Source organism: Pempheris klunzingeri, chromosome 20 (assembly GCF_042242105.1).
Source record: "Pempheris klunzingeri isolate RE-2024b chromosome 20, fPemKlu1.hap1, whole genome shotgun sequence".
Lineage (NCBI taxonomy): Eukaryota > Metazoa > Chordata > Actinopteri > Acropomatiformes > Pempheridae > Pempheris > Pempheris klunzingeri.
The window spans coordinates 11122452-11140435 of NC_092031.1; the positions used below are offsets into that span (position 1 = coordinate 11122452).

Here is a 17984-nt window from a genome sequence, read left to right on the forward strand (position 1 = left end):
CACTAAAACATGACACCAGATGACATACTTGCAGTTTACTTCATATATGATTATATATTACAGATCTCTCTTTCTGGGCTGTCTAAGATGGCAGCAGCAAATAGAACATAAAACCGAGAGCAGACTATAAATTCAATAAAATAAGATATTACAAACAGCTCAGAGGATCAAAAGGATAATGTAAGATCAATTTAAAAAATGGCAGTAAATACACCATAAACAGTTGGAAAAAATATATGCTATAGATTAAAAAGTAAAAATATGTTCTCACATCAGAAAAATGTAAATTGCTCCTTATTTTATAGCCAAATTGCCCATGAGCAACTTTACAAAGCCCACAGGTCATTGATCTGTTTGACCAATGGTGGAGAAGGTATTCAGAATAAGTAAGTAACAATACAGCAATTTGACGCTCATTTTACAGAGAAAATTCCTGCACACAAAATACTGAAATAAAAGTGGAGTATGAAGTAGCATAAAATGTAGAATTGTACTTTTGTATTTGTAAGCATTGTATTTGAGTAAATATAATTGGTTATGATGTCATGCCAATATGATATCAAATGTGGCATCCTGTTTAGATAGACTGAAATCAGGAGCAGACCCTACTCTCTTTATTTGTACTGTTTATTCCACACTTCTCACCCTGCCTCCTCAGAATACAGAAACACATCCATTGTTTGGATTTTAAATACTCTCTTGAAGCATTTGAAGCTTGCATTTCAACAGAGATGGATTTTAAAAAAAAATGATGGTCCTATTTAGAGTAAAATAGACAAATCAGAGGTGGGTCATGCCTAAACCTAACCAATCAGAATCTTCACAGTCTACGAACCATGGCTCCAGTCCACGAATCATTGGGTGACGTCGCAGTGGCTATGGCCTGCAGTCTATAAAATCCCTCTGGAGACAACTGGATAGACCTACAATAAATCAGCACAATCAAACACTGCTGAGTGTAGATTAACTCAGCCCTCAGTTCACCTCTCCAGACTTTCAGACCCTAGTTGTAGAGTCAATGCCAGAGACCCAGCTATTAAACTGCTAACTTACCACCATTCATCACAGGTTTAAAAAAACAATAACAAGGAATGAATTCCCCAAACTTTTCTTTCTTCTATTGTTAGAATTATTTATTGCTGTAAATCTTGTGCCAATAAACACTGAAGCAGAAAAAATAAACAGCGGTGGAAAGTACATTTACTCAAATACCGTGCTGAAGTACAATTTTTAGGTATTTATACTGCACCTATTTCCATTATACTGTATACTGCACCACATTTCAGAGGCAAACATTGTACTTTTTACTCCACTACAGGAATTTGATAACTTTAGTTACTAGAAACTTTGCATGTTCAGATATATAATATAATATATAAGCAACAAATAAATGGTGATGTAATGTCATAGCTCCAGATAAAACTTAATGATTAATGGGGGTTAAATTAACAAGCAACTGGTATGAAAAAAATATTCCATTCTTTCTGCCCCGTTTGCCTTGTGTCTCTTTTGGAAGAGTCTTCATGGGAATGACTGGCACGGCCACTTTGTGCTAAGCTGGCTTCACTCTCCCTGACACACGCTTGTGAACATCATGTTCTGACTTTAATCACAATGGTCACTGCCAGGAACAGCAGGCTGGGCGGGCTTAAGGATATAGTCACTATAAGTCACTTTAAGTGACTTTGGACTTAGACTTAGCAGGAGTGCTCCTCTGTTGGCACACTTCACGGCAACTTGTTCATAAAACCAGCTAGTGTAAAATATAGCTGGGGATGAAGCATTTACCTGAACCTAAATTGAGGAGTTGTAAAGTCTTTGGGAATGGCATAATGTTATGCTCCATGAGGGCCAACTAGATATGGTTGTTGCTAGTCAACTTAGTAAGAGACTTGTTAGTCCATTTCAGAGTGAGAGCAGGTTCCAAAAAAAGTTTTCAAAGACACAATGTAAAAATCTGAGTTTTCAGCAGTCAGAAATATCAGCATAGTGTAGATTGAAGCTTAAAACAGAGAAACGTTTTTGTGTTATTTGTATTGCTGTTTTGCAGTAATTGATTTAACAGGTGTGTTTCTATCTATCTGTTTAACCCATTTGTGATTTTATTTTTGCCTTAGTTAACCCACATTAATGGAAACCACACCTGTTTTTATTTTTAGACCATTTCAGTCATTTTTCCACTCACGCCCATGGTGACGTAAGAGGTTACTTGTGTCAATTCAGATATGCAACCAGGACCAAGGTCACATTGGAGATAATATCATTTTATGGATGGTGATGAGATGGAGATGATAGCTCAGTTCTCATTACACCCTGACACAATTTTGAAATATATATAGATTTACATTCTTAAGGTTGACTGCTTGAAACTTATTTTGATATTCTAAATGGTCCAACTTGCATGTTAAAGTCTTCTCAACTTCTTGTTTTTTTTTTTTTTTGGTTTTTTACAACAGGGCTGTATTATCTCCCAGCTTGTGACGTCTCTGAATCAAAGGTCACATTGTCCTTTGTCCCACCTAGTTTTATTGGCCACCTTGTTTCCGATAACTCCACTTTAAGTGGGTTGAATCACTTACTGAAGCAATATTTTTAGACTTTTGTTAGTAATTGCATTGGTCTCCATGCACACAGCTTCATCTGTGGCGTTGTGTCACATTTTAATCGGGCCTGTGGAGAAATCATGTTTGTTAAAGTTCTCTCTGGGCTAAATGGCGACTGGTGGAACTGCCATAAATTCATAAAATGACTGGCAAGGAATGTACTCTTTGTCCTTCCTGTTAAATATTGCCCCTATAAGTAACTTATGAAGCCTGACACTGAGGTGTACATAAAAAATAAGTACTAACTCCTTTAGAAAAGAGCTGAAAGTTGTCTTGAATGATGACTAACAGTGTTGTAAGTAAATATACATTTTGTTTGTCATTAAACTGTGGTGGTATTTTTGTTTTTTGTTCTTGTCATAGACATCTTCAAATTATGTTTTACATGTTTCCAGCCATGGAGATAAATCCATCCAGGAAAACATCTGTGACATCACTTGGTGCCAGTGTGAGGAGTTTGATATTATACAATACTAATACATTCTGTCAGTAAATTCTCTCCTCTACTTTAAAGCTTTACTCCTCTTTATTTAAAGACCTGGAATATTTTAGCATAGTCTTGACTGACATTTGCTCTTGATGTGGCTTGACCAAAGCAGATCATTAGCTACATATTCATTTATTCCCATTATTAATTCCTGGTCAGCAGAGATCATTGCTTCCTTTTATGTGCATCAACTATAGTTTTAGACCCACTGTTTTAGCACTCCTTCACTGTTCATAAGAAGTGTGATTACATTTTGACTAAATATTTTCATAGAAATAGTTCATTATGAGAATATGTGGCTCTTGAGGATGAATTCTGAGTAAATAAAGCGGGAGGTGTGTGATTAGGTTAAGTTTATGGTTATGTTAAATATTGTGTCCAACCGTGGCTAAAATAGGAACTGTAAGATCTAGAATAAACATGAATGACATAAATTAGAAATTGATTCATCATATTTTATTCATCGTATCATATCTGCTCTGCTTTAGCTCATTTTTTCTTAATTAGCTTAATGTTACTTTTAGCCCTTTAAATTATCACATGAAATACTTTCTAGACATTAACAAAAACAAAGTCATTGAAGATTGATCAACAGAAAAAATGCATGGAGCATGTTTGCATGTTTTCTGGGTGGGAAATGTACTTTAGCACACAGTGCCACCCTCAGAGGAGTGGCTAATGATTAAAAGTGCCAGTGGATGTCACCTGAGCTCTCATCATCCAAGGTTTTAAGACAGTGAAGCCTCGTCCACTCATAGCTCTTACTGGGTTTTTATCTTGTGGTAAAATTTAGTCTTTTTCTTCTTTTCCAATGGCTCAAGAATTAAAACTCCTCGCTGTCATTTGGCTAGCTGCAGCCTGTCTCAGTAAGTTGTTTTTTTTATATTATTTCTAAATCCTTAATAGTTGTTAATAGTAGTTTCTGATAAGTGGAGCGGCCCAGATGATCACAAGTACAACTATTAGGTACACTTTAGAATTAAGAGAAGTATTTCTGTCTATTGATTTCAGTCTTTTAAATCTTAAGAAATTCAGTCAATTTAGATTGTGATTTAAAATTCTGATGTTTAAAGAGGATTTATTAAATCGAGCTAGATTTTCAGATTTAATTTATGGCATTGAATGGCTAACACAAGTGGTGATTACCAGTGTAAGCATTCTCTCAACATTCTTATGTGTGTTTTAACTCAGCTTTGTTTCAAATTTTAAATCAAGTTATCCAGCTGGTCAGATCATTAGTTAAAAATTGAAAGCACAATTTGCATAATTGCTCCAAGCTTAGCCTAACAACCATGTTTTAGCTCTGGGTTGGTTTAGTGCAAGCACAATTAGATGTAAATATTTGACCACTGTGTTAATGCAGACAATCTGACCTTATGGCCCTGTTGTTACCCTACTTTTTTCTTTCCATTCCAGTCAAGGTAGTCCCTTTGTTCCCCGTAGACCCTCTAGTCTGGTTAATGCTTTACATGTCCAAATCCCTAAATGAGCTTTATCTGAGCTATATGGCACATAAGTAGGGCTTTTTGTTTTGTTTTTGACACTAATTAGTGTAAAAGATTTTATTTGGCCTTTGTTTTGAATCCAATTTGCATTCATACAAAGGAAACACATATAACAATGCGTATTGTATTTTACTTTATGTTGCAACATCGGATAGTTTCAGCAGCCCATAGCTCAATCTCAAAGCTATGGAGGCCATGGAGGATTGATTATTCTTATTAAACATATGATAACCACAATACTCGGTCTTTTACGCAGTTAAGTAATGGACTTTTTTCAGGACATCAGTATATAATATAGCAGGGCCCTGTTCACCACCCATCCTTTCAGCTGTGATTCTCATAGTTATCAATGGTCAGATAAAGGAAAAGCACTGCCTATAAACCCATAAATTCATGCTGCTGTATAATAAAGCTATATATAATTCCATCACAGCATATCATTTGATTGTGATATGCTGACTGGCACTAGCTTTTGTGAATATTTTGATAGAAAAAGCTACAGCTTTATTATCAAGCAGGTTGAATGAGAAAAAGTCACTCTTTTTACAACTACTAAATCATTAACATTTCCTCTTGTAACCTATGCCACAATATGTGGGGAAACATAATAAATAGATTGTGTTTTAGTAGAGCTGACTTTCCTTGTTCTGGTGTCATTTCACAGTAAACTGTAGCTGAACACTTTGGGAAATCAGCTAGTTATCGTTTACTAACTGCTACAATGTGCTGCTTTAACCACAGTCACAGGTGGTGCATCTGCAGCAGCAGACATAACTAGTCCACCTACGACTACATCTTCACCTCCTACACCAGCAAAAGATCCAACGACTACATCTTCACCTCCTACATCAGCAAAAGATCCAACGACTACATCTTCACCTCCTACATCAGCAAAAGATCCAACTACTACATCTTCACCTCCTACATCAGCAAAAGATCCAACGACTACATCTTCACCTCCTACATCAGCAAAAGATCCAACTACTACATCTTCACCTCCTACATCAGCAAAAGATCCAACTACTACATCTTCACCTCCTACATCAGCAAAAGATCCAACGACTACATCTTCACCTCCTACATCAGCAAAAGATCCAACGACTACATCTTCACCTCCTACATCAGCAAAAGATCCAACTACTACATCTTCACCTCCTACATCAGCAAAAGATCCAACTACTACATCTTCACCTCCTACATCAGCAAAAGATCCAACGACTACATCTTCACCTCCTACACCAGCAAAAGATCCGAGTGCTACGCCACCACCTCTTACAACTGAAGATCTAAGTACTTCACAACAACAACTCACAACCCCAACACCAGGTGATTCCACTAGAGTCAAAAAACTGTGATTTCCACTGTCTAAAATATGTCATTCTTTTTAGGTGCTCATATAATGCTGTCAACGCTTACATTGTTGTGGGTGTGTGTTTTTTTCCTTTAACTTAAAGACCCTTGTGAGGAAGAACAGTGTGGCGATGGGAGCACTTGTGTGCCTCGTGCTGATCAAAACTTTGAGTGCTTGTGTTTGGCTGGTGATTACTACAATAATAACACAAAGAATTGTGAGAATGGTAAGTATTTTTTTGCACACCACCACTATAAGTATATAATCACTAATTAAAGTCATGAATACTAAATTCATGAAATATATACAGTCTCAATTTGACATTTTGGGCAATGTTCATATTTATACTGAGAATTAGATAAGCAGATCCAGTAATATGAGGCTGGAGCCAGGACACGCTAGTTTGGGTTAGTGTAAGGAGTGGATGCCAGCTAATCTGACTCCGTTCAACAGTAAAATAGTAGCCCTAATGCTAAGCTAACCTGCTGTTGGCTGTAGCCTTATATACACTGTTGCCCATAAAGTTGGAATAATTGTTCAATACCCCCAATTTTGTTAAAGCCTGAATAGGTTTGCAAAGGTTAACTGTGGTTTAAGTTTCACTGTGATATGTTTGGAAGAGTTTGATCAATAAAGTTGAGAAGATATACACTTTATTTATCAAGAATAAATCACATTGTCACAATCATTTCATGAGAAGAGGTAAAAAAACATTCTATTACAACTTTATGGGCAACAGTGTATATTTGATAGCTATGAGAGTAGAACAGATCTTCTCATCTTACTCTGGAACAAGAAAACAAACAATTTCCCAAATTATACGACTATTTTTTGAATGCATACTTATGGCAGGAGTGTATATATAACCTTTCTTAAAATTATGTTTTTCTATTTTAGCCAAAGTTTTCCCTGGACACCTACTCCTGCCTGGAATGAAATACACAAACCAGATGACTGACACAATGTCAACAGAATTCCTAAACGCCTATAGGAAGATTAAAAGCGAGGTAAAAAAACAATTCAGTGCTATGTTTTTTTTAATATCCTTCATATATTTGGCTGTATGTGATACATATATTCATCCATGATTTGCAGACATCTAGATATTTATTTTTCCAGTAGATCTTCAAACCAACAGCTAATTGTGGCTGTGGCGGAATATCTTTTGTAACAGCAAAGACTATATGATCAATTATGTAGGAATTAAAGGCCCCATATTTTACTCATTTACAAGTTTATACTTGTATTTTGAGGTCCGACTAGAATAAGTTTCCATGGTTTAATTTTCAAAGCCATGCCAGGTGTGAGAAAAATAATGGCATGGCTGCTGCAGCCGTTTTCAGCCTCTGTCTGAACGCTCCATTTTAGAAAAACAGAACTGTTTGTGTGCTTTGCTCTCACCCTTGACATCTTAGTGTTAGCAGGGGCTGGTGTTAGTGAAGAAAAAACAATGTCAGACAGCAAGGTTGATTCAGGAGGTTTCAGCGTGCGGGGACAGTTGGCCTGCTGATGGGGTGGAAGAGGTCACATGGTCAACTGATCTCCTTATGACATCATAAAGAAAGCCAAATCCAAACAATGTGTTTTAACACACATTTATTGAAAGATGGCGCAGGAGTGTGGTGTGTTCACATAGTTTGGCAGTCTGTAGGCTTACTGGGGACACGTATTTACATTGAAAACATCCTTTCAAGACGTTTGATATTTTTGATGCAAAGATATCCTGAACTGTTTGTGGAGTTCACTGAAAACAGTAGTAGTTTGTCTAACTCACCTGTGCTACACTTGGGTAGTAAACATGTGTACTACGATGCTACACAATATCTATCAAAGCAAAATAATCTCAGGAGTGACATTTCATCTAAATGGGCTGTGCACAGTCAGATTAAGGTCTAAACAAATCGTATTTCATTCCCAAAACACAGTTTGATAATGTTTTCGAGGGAGTTCTGGATTACGAAAACACGAATGTGGTGGAACTCAGGTAAGTCGCACTGTCTATCCATCTAGAGCCATACTTCACACAGTATACTTTTGCAGTATATAATCATCATTAAGTGTGATTTCTGTCTTTATAGGCCCTTAACAAAGCCCAAAGTTTGGGCACTGCCAGAGGTCAATGCAACTGTAGAGATCATTTTCTCAGCAAGTTCTGACATCAGTACAAAAGAAATTGAGAAAAAAATTGAAAATGCTGCAACATGCGCTGACTGTTTATTGGCTAATGCAAAATTTGCTGGTAAGTTTATTACATTTATCTTGTACGTTTGTTCAATCCTTATGTAGTTTGATTGGGAAATGTATCTAAATAGTGAGTAACATAGACATCGATCTGTTTTCAGGTAGAACACTGTGTACTGCAGCATGGTCTGAAATTAATTAATTTATCTGTGAAATATAGAAAGATAAGGTATATAAAAAGTCTTCTTTACAAAATATCTGATTCTGTTTTGTCCTATTAAACATTTTTCTTTGTAGATCTCACAGCCAGCTATTGCTGTGATGTTTTAAGAACTGCATTCACTTTGGGGGGTTTTGGCCCAAAGAAAGTGAAAGTTTTATGTTACTGATTTACTAAACTGTTTACCCACAGGTGCAGCAGAATTTCAATCTATCCTATTTGTTTTCAAACTGAGTAATGACAAAGTACACGTTTGAACTCCATATGTTTTTGCTGCTTAACACTCACTATTAAATTGCTGATGAAATGTTGGTGTAGCAGCATGGCTTGGGACAAAACCCCACGTTTTATTCAGCCATACACACAATAAAGCACAATAAATGTCACTATCTTATTTGTTATTAGTTTAGTTGTTTGGAGGGAGTGTCTTCTCATGCTTTATAATTTCTCCCAACTGATCCACTGTCATTGTCACTTAACCTTTTGTCCCGCTTTCTTTATAGTCAGTGGTAGTGTGGCTGAACACATTTACATAACTTCTGTTCTTTGTGTATATTTTGTACTTTTGAATTTTTGAATTTGGTTTACTGAGACTATGTTCATTTGTTTCCTTCCTTTCAAAGAAACAAAACTGTGTGATAAGAACCCCTGTCATAATAAAACTACAGAGTGCTCATCGGGAAATGGATCTTATACCTGTACCTGCCTGGAAGATTACCTTGAGACTGACTTCAGTAACAGACTATGCATTGGTAAGAGCATTTAGTGAGTGTGTGTGTGTGTGTGTTATAACATTTCTTTCTCTAAACTACAAACCATCTCTCCCTTTTCTGCTTTTGCAGCTTGTCCCAGTGGTCAAAAAATCCAGGGCTCCATATGTGTCGAGTAAGTGTATAACTGACGTAGCGTGCTCTGATAATGTAAAAATTAGCATCTATCTAATTCTACTTCAATAACATTTATTGCAAATTAAAGTGGGGAGGGAAAAGCTGAGAGCCACTGTAAATATGACAGAGAGCTTGGGCTTAAACGAAATTGTTAAATAAACTCCTCTCCTTGTTTTTCAGTTGTTCGTATGGTTATTCTGGTTTGAACTGCAGTGAATGTGAGTATACAGCATGTAATTGACAGTGACGGCAAAAAACAACAGCAACAAATCACATAATGACAATGTTTTTCTTTAATGAAAATAAGAAGCCACTATTTGAAAATAGTGACACAAACTTATGGCCAACAAACATATAAAAATTTGATTTTTAGGGGTAAATTGGGGACGGCAGAGTTAGTAACTTAAGCTATTGATTCAAACAAATGTAACCATGTCCTCCACAAATCATGTTCATTTCAAGGATTCAAGTCTCTTTAATGTCGTACCAGCACACATTTCCACAAGAGATGGACCGAAATTAAGTACTTGGGTCCCGGTCATAAGCCAAAGAGAATAAATAACTGGATAGATAAGAGCACTAAACAAACACTATAAAATTCATGTCAGTGCATGACTAGTAAAGTCTTGTTTAACCCTTGTATGGTGTTCGGGTTTGTGGACCAGATTTCATCTGTTTTTTATGTTCTTCATCAAAAGAAAAATTATACAATTAATAATTTTTTCAAACTCAGACTCATCAATATGAGCCAAAGCCAAGTTTGAGTTTGAAAAAATTATTTATCGTATCATTTTACTCTTGATAAAAAAATGAAAACGGGTCCCACAGACCCGAACACCATACAAGGGTTAAGATACTGTGTTTACTTAATGTGAGAACTAGAAGCTCCTGGATCAAACGGCTTTATGGCTTAAAAGTTTCTTTTCACAAGAAATCTATGAATTTCATTATGACTTTGATTTGCCTTTATTGTGAAAGGATTATAGATTTTGTTTCATAGGAATATTCTTATCAATGTCATTTCAATAGCCTTGTTATTGATGTGCTTGTCATTGTGTTCTGTTAGCATGGCAGCTAGCACTGGTAATTATTGGCTCTGTGCTTGGTGGACTGCTGCTCATCACACTCACTCTTCTGCCCATAGTGGCATACAAGTGAGTTCATCATCCATTCATTCATCCACTTGTTTTTTTTAACCTGCCATTTAATATTAGACACAAACATATATTGAAAATAATTTGAATCCCCAAAAAAAATCAGAAATGTTTTTAACACTGTTATACTGTAGTACAGATAAAGTAACTGTAATATATATATTTTCAACATGCTAGATCTTCAAAGAAGAGCTCCAAGAAGAAGAAAAATGCAGACACTGGGAAGCCTAACGTCAGCCACTTTCCTGACAAGGCCCCATTGGTCAACGGCAACTTTGCTAAAAGCCAAGCAGCCCCCGTTAATGGGTCAGCCAATGGCCCGACAGCCTTTGCCAATGCTGGGGTGCCTAGAATCCCACGAGCCACAGCCAACAACAGTTGGGACAGCAGGACCAACTTGGAGATGACTCCAAGCAACAGCCGACAAAACCTGGTCCCTGCGGGGAGGAACGCAGTGAGTACGCCTCTAGTAGTTTGGGGACATTAAAGTAAAATAAAATGCAAAAACAATTTCCTAGAAGGTTTTCAGTTCACGACAGGGAAAGAGCTAGAATGATGAGTTGAAAACAATGAAAATATTTAGCAGGGTAAGAGAAGAGAAAACTGAAAATATACACAGTTGTTTTTTGCAATTCTCTGTTAAAAATATTTATTTTCATTGTAGCGGCTCTACGAAGACCAAGATGACATGAACTCATATGTTCAGGTTCGACCCCCGAGCAGCTTCTATGCTGAGTCTCGACCCCAGAGCAGCCACTATTCTCAGGTTCGGCCCCAGAACAACCGCTATGAGCAGAGTCTACATCAGATCAACCCATATGCCTCAAGCCAAGGCCATACCAACCCTTACTTCACAAACGACAACGGAAGACGGTTCAATTACTGAGGAACCACAGAGGTTTCTCCTACAGTGACATTTTCCCAGATCCAAAACTTTTTTGATAGAAACCAAACACCTGGTAAGACTTTACAAACAGAAGCACAATGTTTGTGCAGGTTTTGGGCAATGGCTAAAGAAATGTGCAGTAATAAATATGACTGCCTGGTGAGGTAGTTGTGTCTTTTCCTAACATTAACATAATGAGAACTGTTTTCTGACCAATTATAAGCTGTCATAAATAATTCCTGTCTTTCCTTGGCTAATCTCTGTGAAAGTTTGGGAAATGAGATACACTGTTTAGGATCTAATTGTTTAATGGAAGTGAACCAGAAATTGCTACACAAATAGGGCTGAACTGTTCCTGCCCAGTTAATGTCTCACTCGTCTATGAATTTACAAGTAATTATTTGGTATTTAAAATGTATTAGGTTTATGATGAATCCTAATTTCATGGTTAACTCAGTTTTTGTGAATGAGACGAGTTTCTTTTGTTCTAATAAAATGTAATGCACTATTCCTTATGAGGGTGTTATGTTGGTATAATTCTGTTGTATTGTTTACCACATTAAAATAGTTTGATATTCTATTTTGTACAACTGAGAGTATATTTTCTTCATTTCTAACCACTTTCATATCTATTTGACACCAAGCTGTTCAACATGAATAAAACAAAATAACAATATACTTCTTACATATTGTGTTCATTTTCATTTGTCACCCATAATATCATATGATACGTAATTCGTTTTAACAATAAAAAAAAGTTTAAATCCATCAAAGCCTATTTCAAAATAAAGGAATTTTCATTACTTGTGATTTTTCATGGCTTTTTTCTCAGAGGGAAACAACTGAAAAGGCAGGTCAGTTTGCTGGTTCTGTTTGGTGTTTTAAAATATGTTACCCTGCAGGTGTTTGAGATGTTCACTGCTGTCTACACAACCATAGTGTCTTTTCAGGTACCACCAGTGGAGGGCGGCAAAGTTTTATTAACGAGAACTCTTTCAGTGATGAGTACAGGGACATGCTGCAAGTTTATGTTCCCTTTAATGGGACATGCTGTAAAAGAGGGGAAATGCTTTAAAGAAATATACATTCAGTGTGTCTCTTTAAAGGAATAGTCCTCAGAGTCTACACTGTACTTTGGTGAGTCATACATGGGTAACTGTTCTCTCAGGAAATACATCCTTTCTTATGATTGTGGATCAGACAGTGTTAAGATGCAAAAGAAAATCCACAAATCACATGCAACAAAAGAGAGTAAGTACTGATATGCACAACAGGCGTATCGGTCAGGAAAACCCATGGCTTTAAGCTTCAGTGACTTGGAGCGTGTGGTTTTTAAGTGTAGATAATCTGTGTGCCGCCACAGTAAATATTCACCACCTTTTGATTTTGCTGCTAAGCAATATGCTTTTGTGCTATAAACCAAGAAGTGATATATTGCAATAAAGAAGCCAGTCTGCCAATAATCAGTTTATTTGATAACTGTAAATATGATGATGTGTCAATGATGTGGTAATGGTTTCGCACCACACACACTTTCTATAAATTCAGCCACATTAAAACCTTATATTACTCACTATAAAACTGTAGATTTAAATTTTGTTTTAAAAAGTCCTTCATAGAATGTGACAAACTAATGAATAACAGTCATAATCCCATTTGAATTAGGCCTGATCATATACTTTCTGGTGCGGTGTGTTTTTCTTTGAGTTATTAAGTAAACAAAGCATATCAGTTGTGCTGTAGTATGTTGATATTTTGTGAATGGGTGTAGAAATGATAAAGAATGCACATCTGTTTTCGGGAATAATATAGTGTTTAATAATTCAGCCACAGACACTGTTAACTTCCGACTACAGTCTTACACGAAAATGAGTAATGACTTTTTCTTGCTGATACAGACAACATACCAAGAGGTAAAAGTTAATCTTAGAAGAAGTTTATGTAAAGGAGCGAGTCATAAAAAGCTGCATTACTCCCTGTCACACTATTGGTCTCCTGGTTGTCGTGGGTTCCACATCTCTCTCCTGAAGGCAGTATCCTCCTCAGGATCATTGGGCTTAACAGAGTCAGATTTAGCATGAGTGTAAACACTTTGTCAAACTAACACCAGAATTAAATTATGGGCCTAACTGGTCTTCATCTTCTATCTCTTCTACTGCTGTCCCAAGGAATTCAACTTGCTCAAGGTATGTGTATACGATAACATTTTACAACTTATAGTCACCAATATGTTAAAGCTAAGGCATGAGAGAGGAATTATAGGTACTGGTCAATAATAATCAATAAGATTTTTACAGCACTATTTTCTGCCAAAATATTTCATCTTTGCCAATTACAGCAATGGTTTGAGCTGCACAACAAAAATATGTGCTTTTATGAAATTTGAGCAGTTTTACACTTATTTTGAACAACTATTACATGAATCATGCTGTTATTAGAAATTAAAGATGAACTTAAAGTGAAAAAAAAGTGCACTTACAGTACATGTGATGTTAATATATATATATACATATACATTATGTATTTTGAAAGAAAACCTAAATTCACGCCTGAGCAGTAGTCATAAATTTGCAGTAGGAAATATGGACAAAATTAGAATGTGTTTGTCTCTGTGGTGATTCAGACATCAATTATACTTTTTCAAATGGGCTGTAAACTCCAAGGTCATAGATGAACTGTTGATTCATGGTGAAGAATTAACTGCCCTTTAAAGGCCCAAATCACATGTTTTAAGGTTCAAATATTGCACCGAATGCGCTATAACTGTCATAAACATGGTAACTCATTTGTCAAGGAAACAATAAAATACACTTTCTTTTCATGGAAGCAACATGGACATCTGTTATTTAGATGTACAATAATCACTGTATGTATTGTGAATAATATATCACATTTAGATAAAACCTAAAAACTAAAGCCATGCAGCTTGAGCCCACACGTTAAAAGAACCCATTAAATGCTGAATGATGACAGATGATTCAAATCTATATCTTTGTGTGTGTTTTCTGCAGGACGTTGTGGCAGTACAGAGTTTCAGTGCACAAGCGGACAATGCATCGACATAGCTTGGCGGTGTGACGGGACTAAAGACTGCACAGATGACTCAGATGAGCTGAACTGTCGTGAGTGTTACAACCAATCACTGGAAATACAGACAGCGCCAAGCAAAACCATTATAACAGGCCAGTGTTGCCAGTGATTTGATACATTCACTTCAAAGACATTAATGAATGAATGAATGAATAAATATACTGTATGAATGAATGTATAATAATCTATTGCACAGAAACAAAAAGATCAGGCCCATATGCACAGCCTTATGCACTATTCCCCTTGTTGTGTTCTTTGTGGCAGCACCTCCATCATGCACCTCTCAGGAATTTAAATGTGTGACTAGTGGTGAATGCGTCTCTTTGGGATTTGTCTGCGACGGGGAGGAAGACTGCATCGATGGCTCAGACGAACAAAGAACCTGTGGTATGCAGCAGAATTGTTTCTGGGCTGTTTTTAAGAATGAGACACTGACATTATGTGGCTATTTTCTTTGGAAAGATGTTCACTACTGACACATCTTGTTCTGCCAATGAACAAGAGGTGCTGTGATTCTTTAAAAACTATATGTATATCATATGTCCTGAGAACTGGCTCAAAGTAGAGCATGCAAACATTGATAGCATTCCAACGTTTTGATATCATCACAGAGGACAAAAAGGTTTCTGCTTATGTGCAGTAATGAGGAGTACAACCACAAAGTGGCCACATTGTCTGATTATAAAATGTGGCCTTTCAATAGGGAAATGCATGTAGTCGCCCAGCAACATAGTATTTTGAAACCCATTCACATGCTCTTGGTTCAGGTGGACAGACCTGCAGCCCAGACCAGTTCACCTGCCAGGAGGGCCAGTGTATCCCCAGCAAATACAGATGTGACCATGTAAAGGACTGCATGGACAATTCTGATGAGAACAACTGCAGTAAGAATTTTAAATCTACAAATAATTTACCACACTGTACTTTGATGTCAGTCCAACATTAACAGCACTGATGTACGCTGTCTGATCAGACCCTTATAGTTTCTAATAATTGAAGGATTTTATGAAGTATAATTGTCTTTGCATTATTGGGCACAAAATTGATGGTACTGTATTTTTTTTTTGCAGACTATCCACGTTGCACTGAGAAGACGTGTGCTAATGGAGCCTGTTACAAAAACTCTCAGCACTGCAATGGGCTACAGGACTGCAGAGATGGCTCAGATGAATTCAACTGCAGTGAGTAGATGAGACTCACAGCAAACCAAGTATAACTGATGGTTTTACAGATGCTTAAGAATATCAAAGTTCTGTTATGTAACACTTAGAAAAAGGTGATCTGGTTGACATCAATTTCCCCCAAAATACATAAATGATTGTGATCGAAAGAGTTCATGTAGTGTAAATGGATACTGGAATGACAAACTCCGCAGCTGCAGCGGCAAAAACAAAAGAGAAAAAAAACAAGGTCATATGGATATGAATTATTTCTAGAGTTAAGTTGCGCTAATACATATTCGGACCACAGTCAAACACAGATTGTTCACAAGAAGTGACTTACTCATAAGACATTCCCAAGATGAGATATTCCTTTATTAGTCCCATGATGGGGAAATTTAAATACTCGACAGTATTATGTTAGAAATTAAAAGATGTATTAATATGCATAATCTTCCATATTTTCTGTGACAAGACATACATACTTTTATTGTCTTGTTCGCTGTAGGAGAGTGTCACTTCCGGTCGCCATCTTTGATTGGTTTGAGCTAACGCTTACTGTAAGGAAACGATTTTTAAAAAGACGTTACTAAGAAGCAGGCTTAATATTTTTTACTTCCAGCTGGATTGAAAGGTGGTTTTAGATTCTGGTAAAACGGCGCAATTGTTGTCAAACGGTCTTTTTCCAAATTTGACGTCTTTTTTTTTTTTAGCTTGAATATATCGACAGCAAATGTTAGCTAGCATAGTCATACATGCAAATCATGGGCACGAACCGGCGTCGGAAAATGTCATATAATGTGTCTGTTCATGTTGCTAGTAGTTTAGTCAGTGGTCGTTTCACTTCAAGCCTCAGATATTCACAAACGTTTTGACCGCTTCTTAAATTCAGTCACTGTGTTTTATTTCCAGCAGCACAGCACTGTCCCATCCACCAGTATCAGTGTACAAATGGCTACTGTATTCCACACTCCTTTGTGTGTGACCACTGGGATGACTGTGGGGACAACAGTGATGAGCAAGGCTGTGGTAAGGATGGCAGGAGTGCACCTTTAACAACCACGAAGCTTCTTTGTCTTCTAATTTCAGTATTTCTCTAAGTCCCCTCTGATTTTTATAAGGTTTTCAACCTAGAGGACTGTAATTAAGTTGATAGATTTTCAGATGCTTATGATAACATCTTGTTTAAAGACAAAGTCAAAAGAAATATTGCAACCCCATAATACCAAACTTCTGTGTTTTCTAATTGTCCGGTTGCTCAACAGCTTAATGCCACATCCAGTCATATGCAGCATCTAAATATTGTATCTTCAAGCCATAAAAAAAAGTCAAGTTCAAGCACAAGTAATAATTGTAAAATTAAGGTTAAGCCCACATTTTTAATTACTGGTGGTATATATAGATGCACAACAGTCATTATTCTGAACAGATGTACAAACATCACATATATTTGATATTCTAAAATACTGAAATACTGCACAAGAATCCTTAAATCGTTTCATACATTTCAGCAGTTGAAATTTTGGGATTTGCTGCCTCTCAGATATTCAGTTCCAGTCAAATAATTACATTTTTCAAACGTTTTATATTATCCAAATGAGTAGATATTATAGTATTAGTGGAAACTATAATAAATGTGACTTCTTTATATTCTTTAGTGTACCAGAGCTGCAGTGGGAGTGAGTTCACTTGTTCCAGTGGTCGTTGTATTCCTCAGCGATGGGTGTGTGATAAGTTCAATGACTGTGGGGACTACAGTGATGAAAGAGGATGTGGTGAGAAAACTTGTTTTTACAGGTGGACTTATAGTTTGACCTGGAAGTTCTGTATTAAGAGTTATTTTATTTAAGTGTTGTACAAGTGTGAATCATGTTGGTATGGCTGAGTAGTTTCATTGAGACATGCCAAAAACACTATGAGAAACATTTCTATTTCATAGCATAATCACAAATCTTTTGATGGTTTTCAGATAGTGACTCTCGAGGCTGTTATCCTGGTGAGTGGGGCTGCCCAGGCTCGACGTTATGTATACCAATGAGCAAAGTGTGTGACGGCAAGCCTGACTGTCCGGGAGGAACGGACGAGACCAACTCCACCGCACAGCAAACCTGCAGTAAGTCACACAGATGTACATTTTTCACACGGATTAGAGAAATCTGCACATATGACTCCCACAGAAAACATGCAAGAATGCCGTGAAAACACATTACACAAAACAAACTAAAGTAAATTAAATGTTGCCTTGTAAGACAGATACAGTCACATGTAGAACACCACCAACAGCATTTGCAGTGTTTTCATAGGGCTATAAAATTAGGTGCAAGGGTTTTAGACATTATGGTGTGTAGCACTCATAAAGTCATAGTCAGCTGTTGTAACTTTGATATGATCATAGCTTTCACATCCTTTGTCACTGCTTTCACACACACACACACACACACACACACACACACACACACA

General features: G+C 36.8%; 2 protein-coding genes across 2 annotated transcripts in view; both read left to right on the forward strand.

The window, feature by feature from the left end:
- Positions 1–5869: 5869 nt before the first annotated feature.
- On the forward strand, positions 5870–11601 carry muc13b (mucin 13b, cell surface associated; the record flags this gene model as incomplete). Its single annotated transcript, XM_070852180.1, has 11 exons — positions 5870–5921; positions 6050–6172; positions 6844–6953; positions 7872–7930; positions 8025–8185; positions 8971–9099; positions 9190–9232; positions 9415–9452; positions 10301–10388; positions 10566–10842; positions 11053–11601. Coding segments are annotated over 11 exons (1302 nt in total), but the record flags the coding sequence as incomplete, so codon positions are not given.
- Positions 11602–13302: 1701 nt separating this feature from the next.
- The window catches only part of LOC139219596 (low-density lipoprotein receptor-related protein 2-like), a 50894-nt gene continuing 46212 nt past the window's right edge, over positions 13303–17984 (forward strand). Inside the window, exons 1-8 of the mRNA XM_070851514.1 lie at positions 13303–13460; positions 14286–14396; positions 14629–14751; positions 15132–15248; positions 15435–15545; positions 16437–16553; positions 17183–17299; positions 17494–17637. Coding sequence (XP_070707615.1) covers positions 13394–13460; positions 14286–14396; positions 14629–14751; positions 15132–15248; positions 15435–15545; positions 16437–16553; positions 17183–17299; positions 17494–17637 — 907 coding nt within the window. The 5' untranslated portion in view covers positions 13303–13393. The remainder of the gene's footprint in view (positions 13461–14285; positions 14397–14628; positions 14752–15131; positions 15249–15434; positions 15546–16436; positions 16554–17182; positions 17300–17493; positions 17638–17984) is intronic.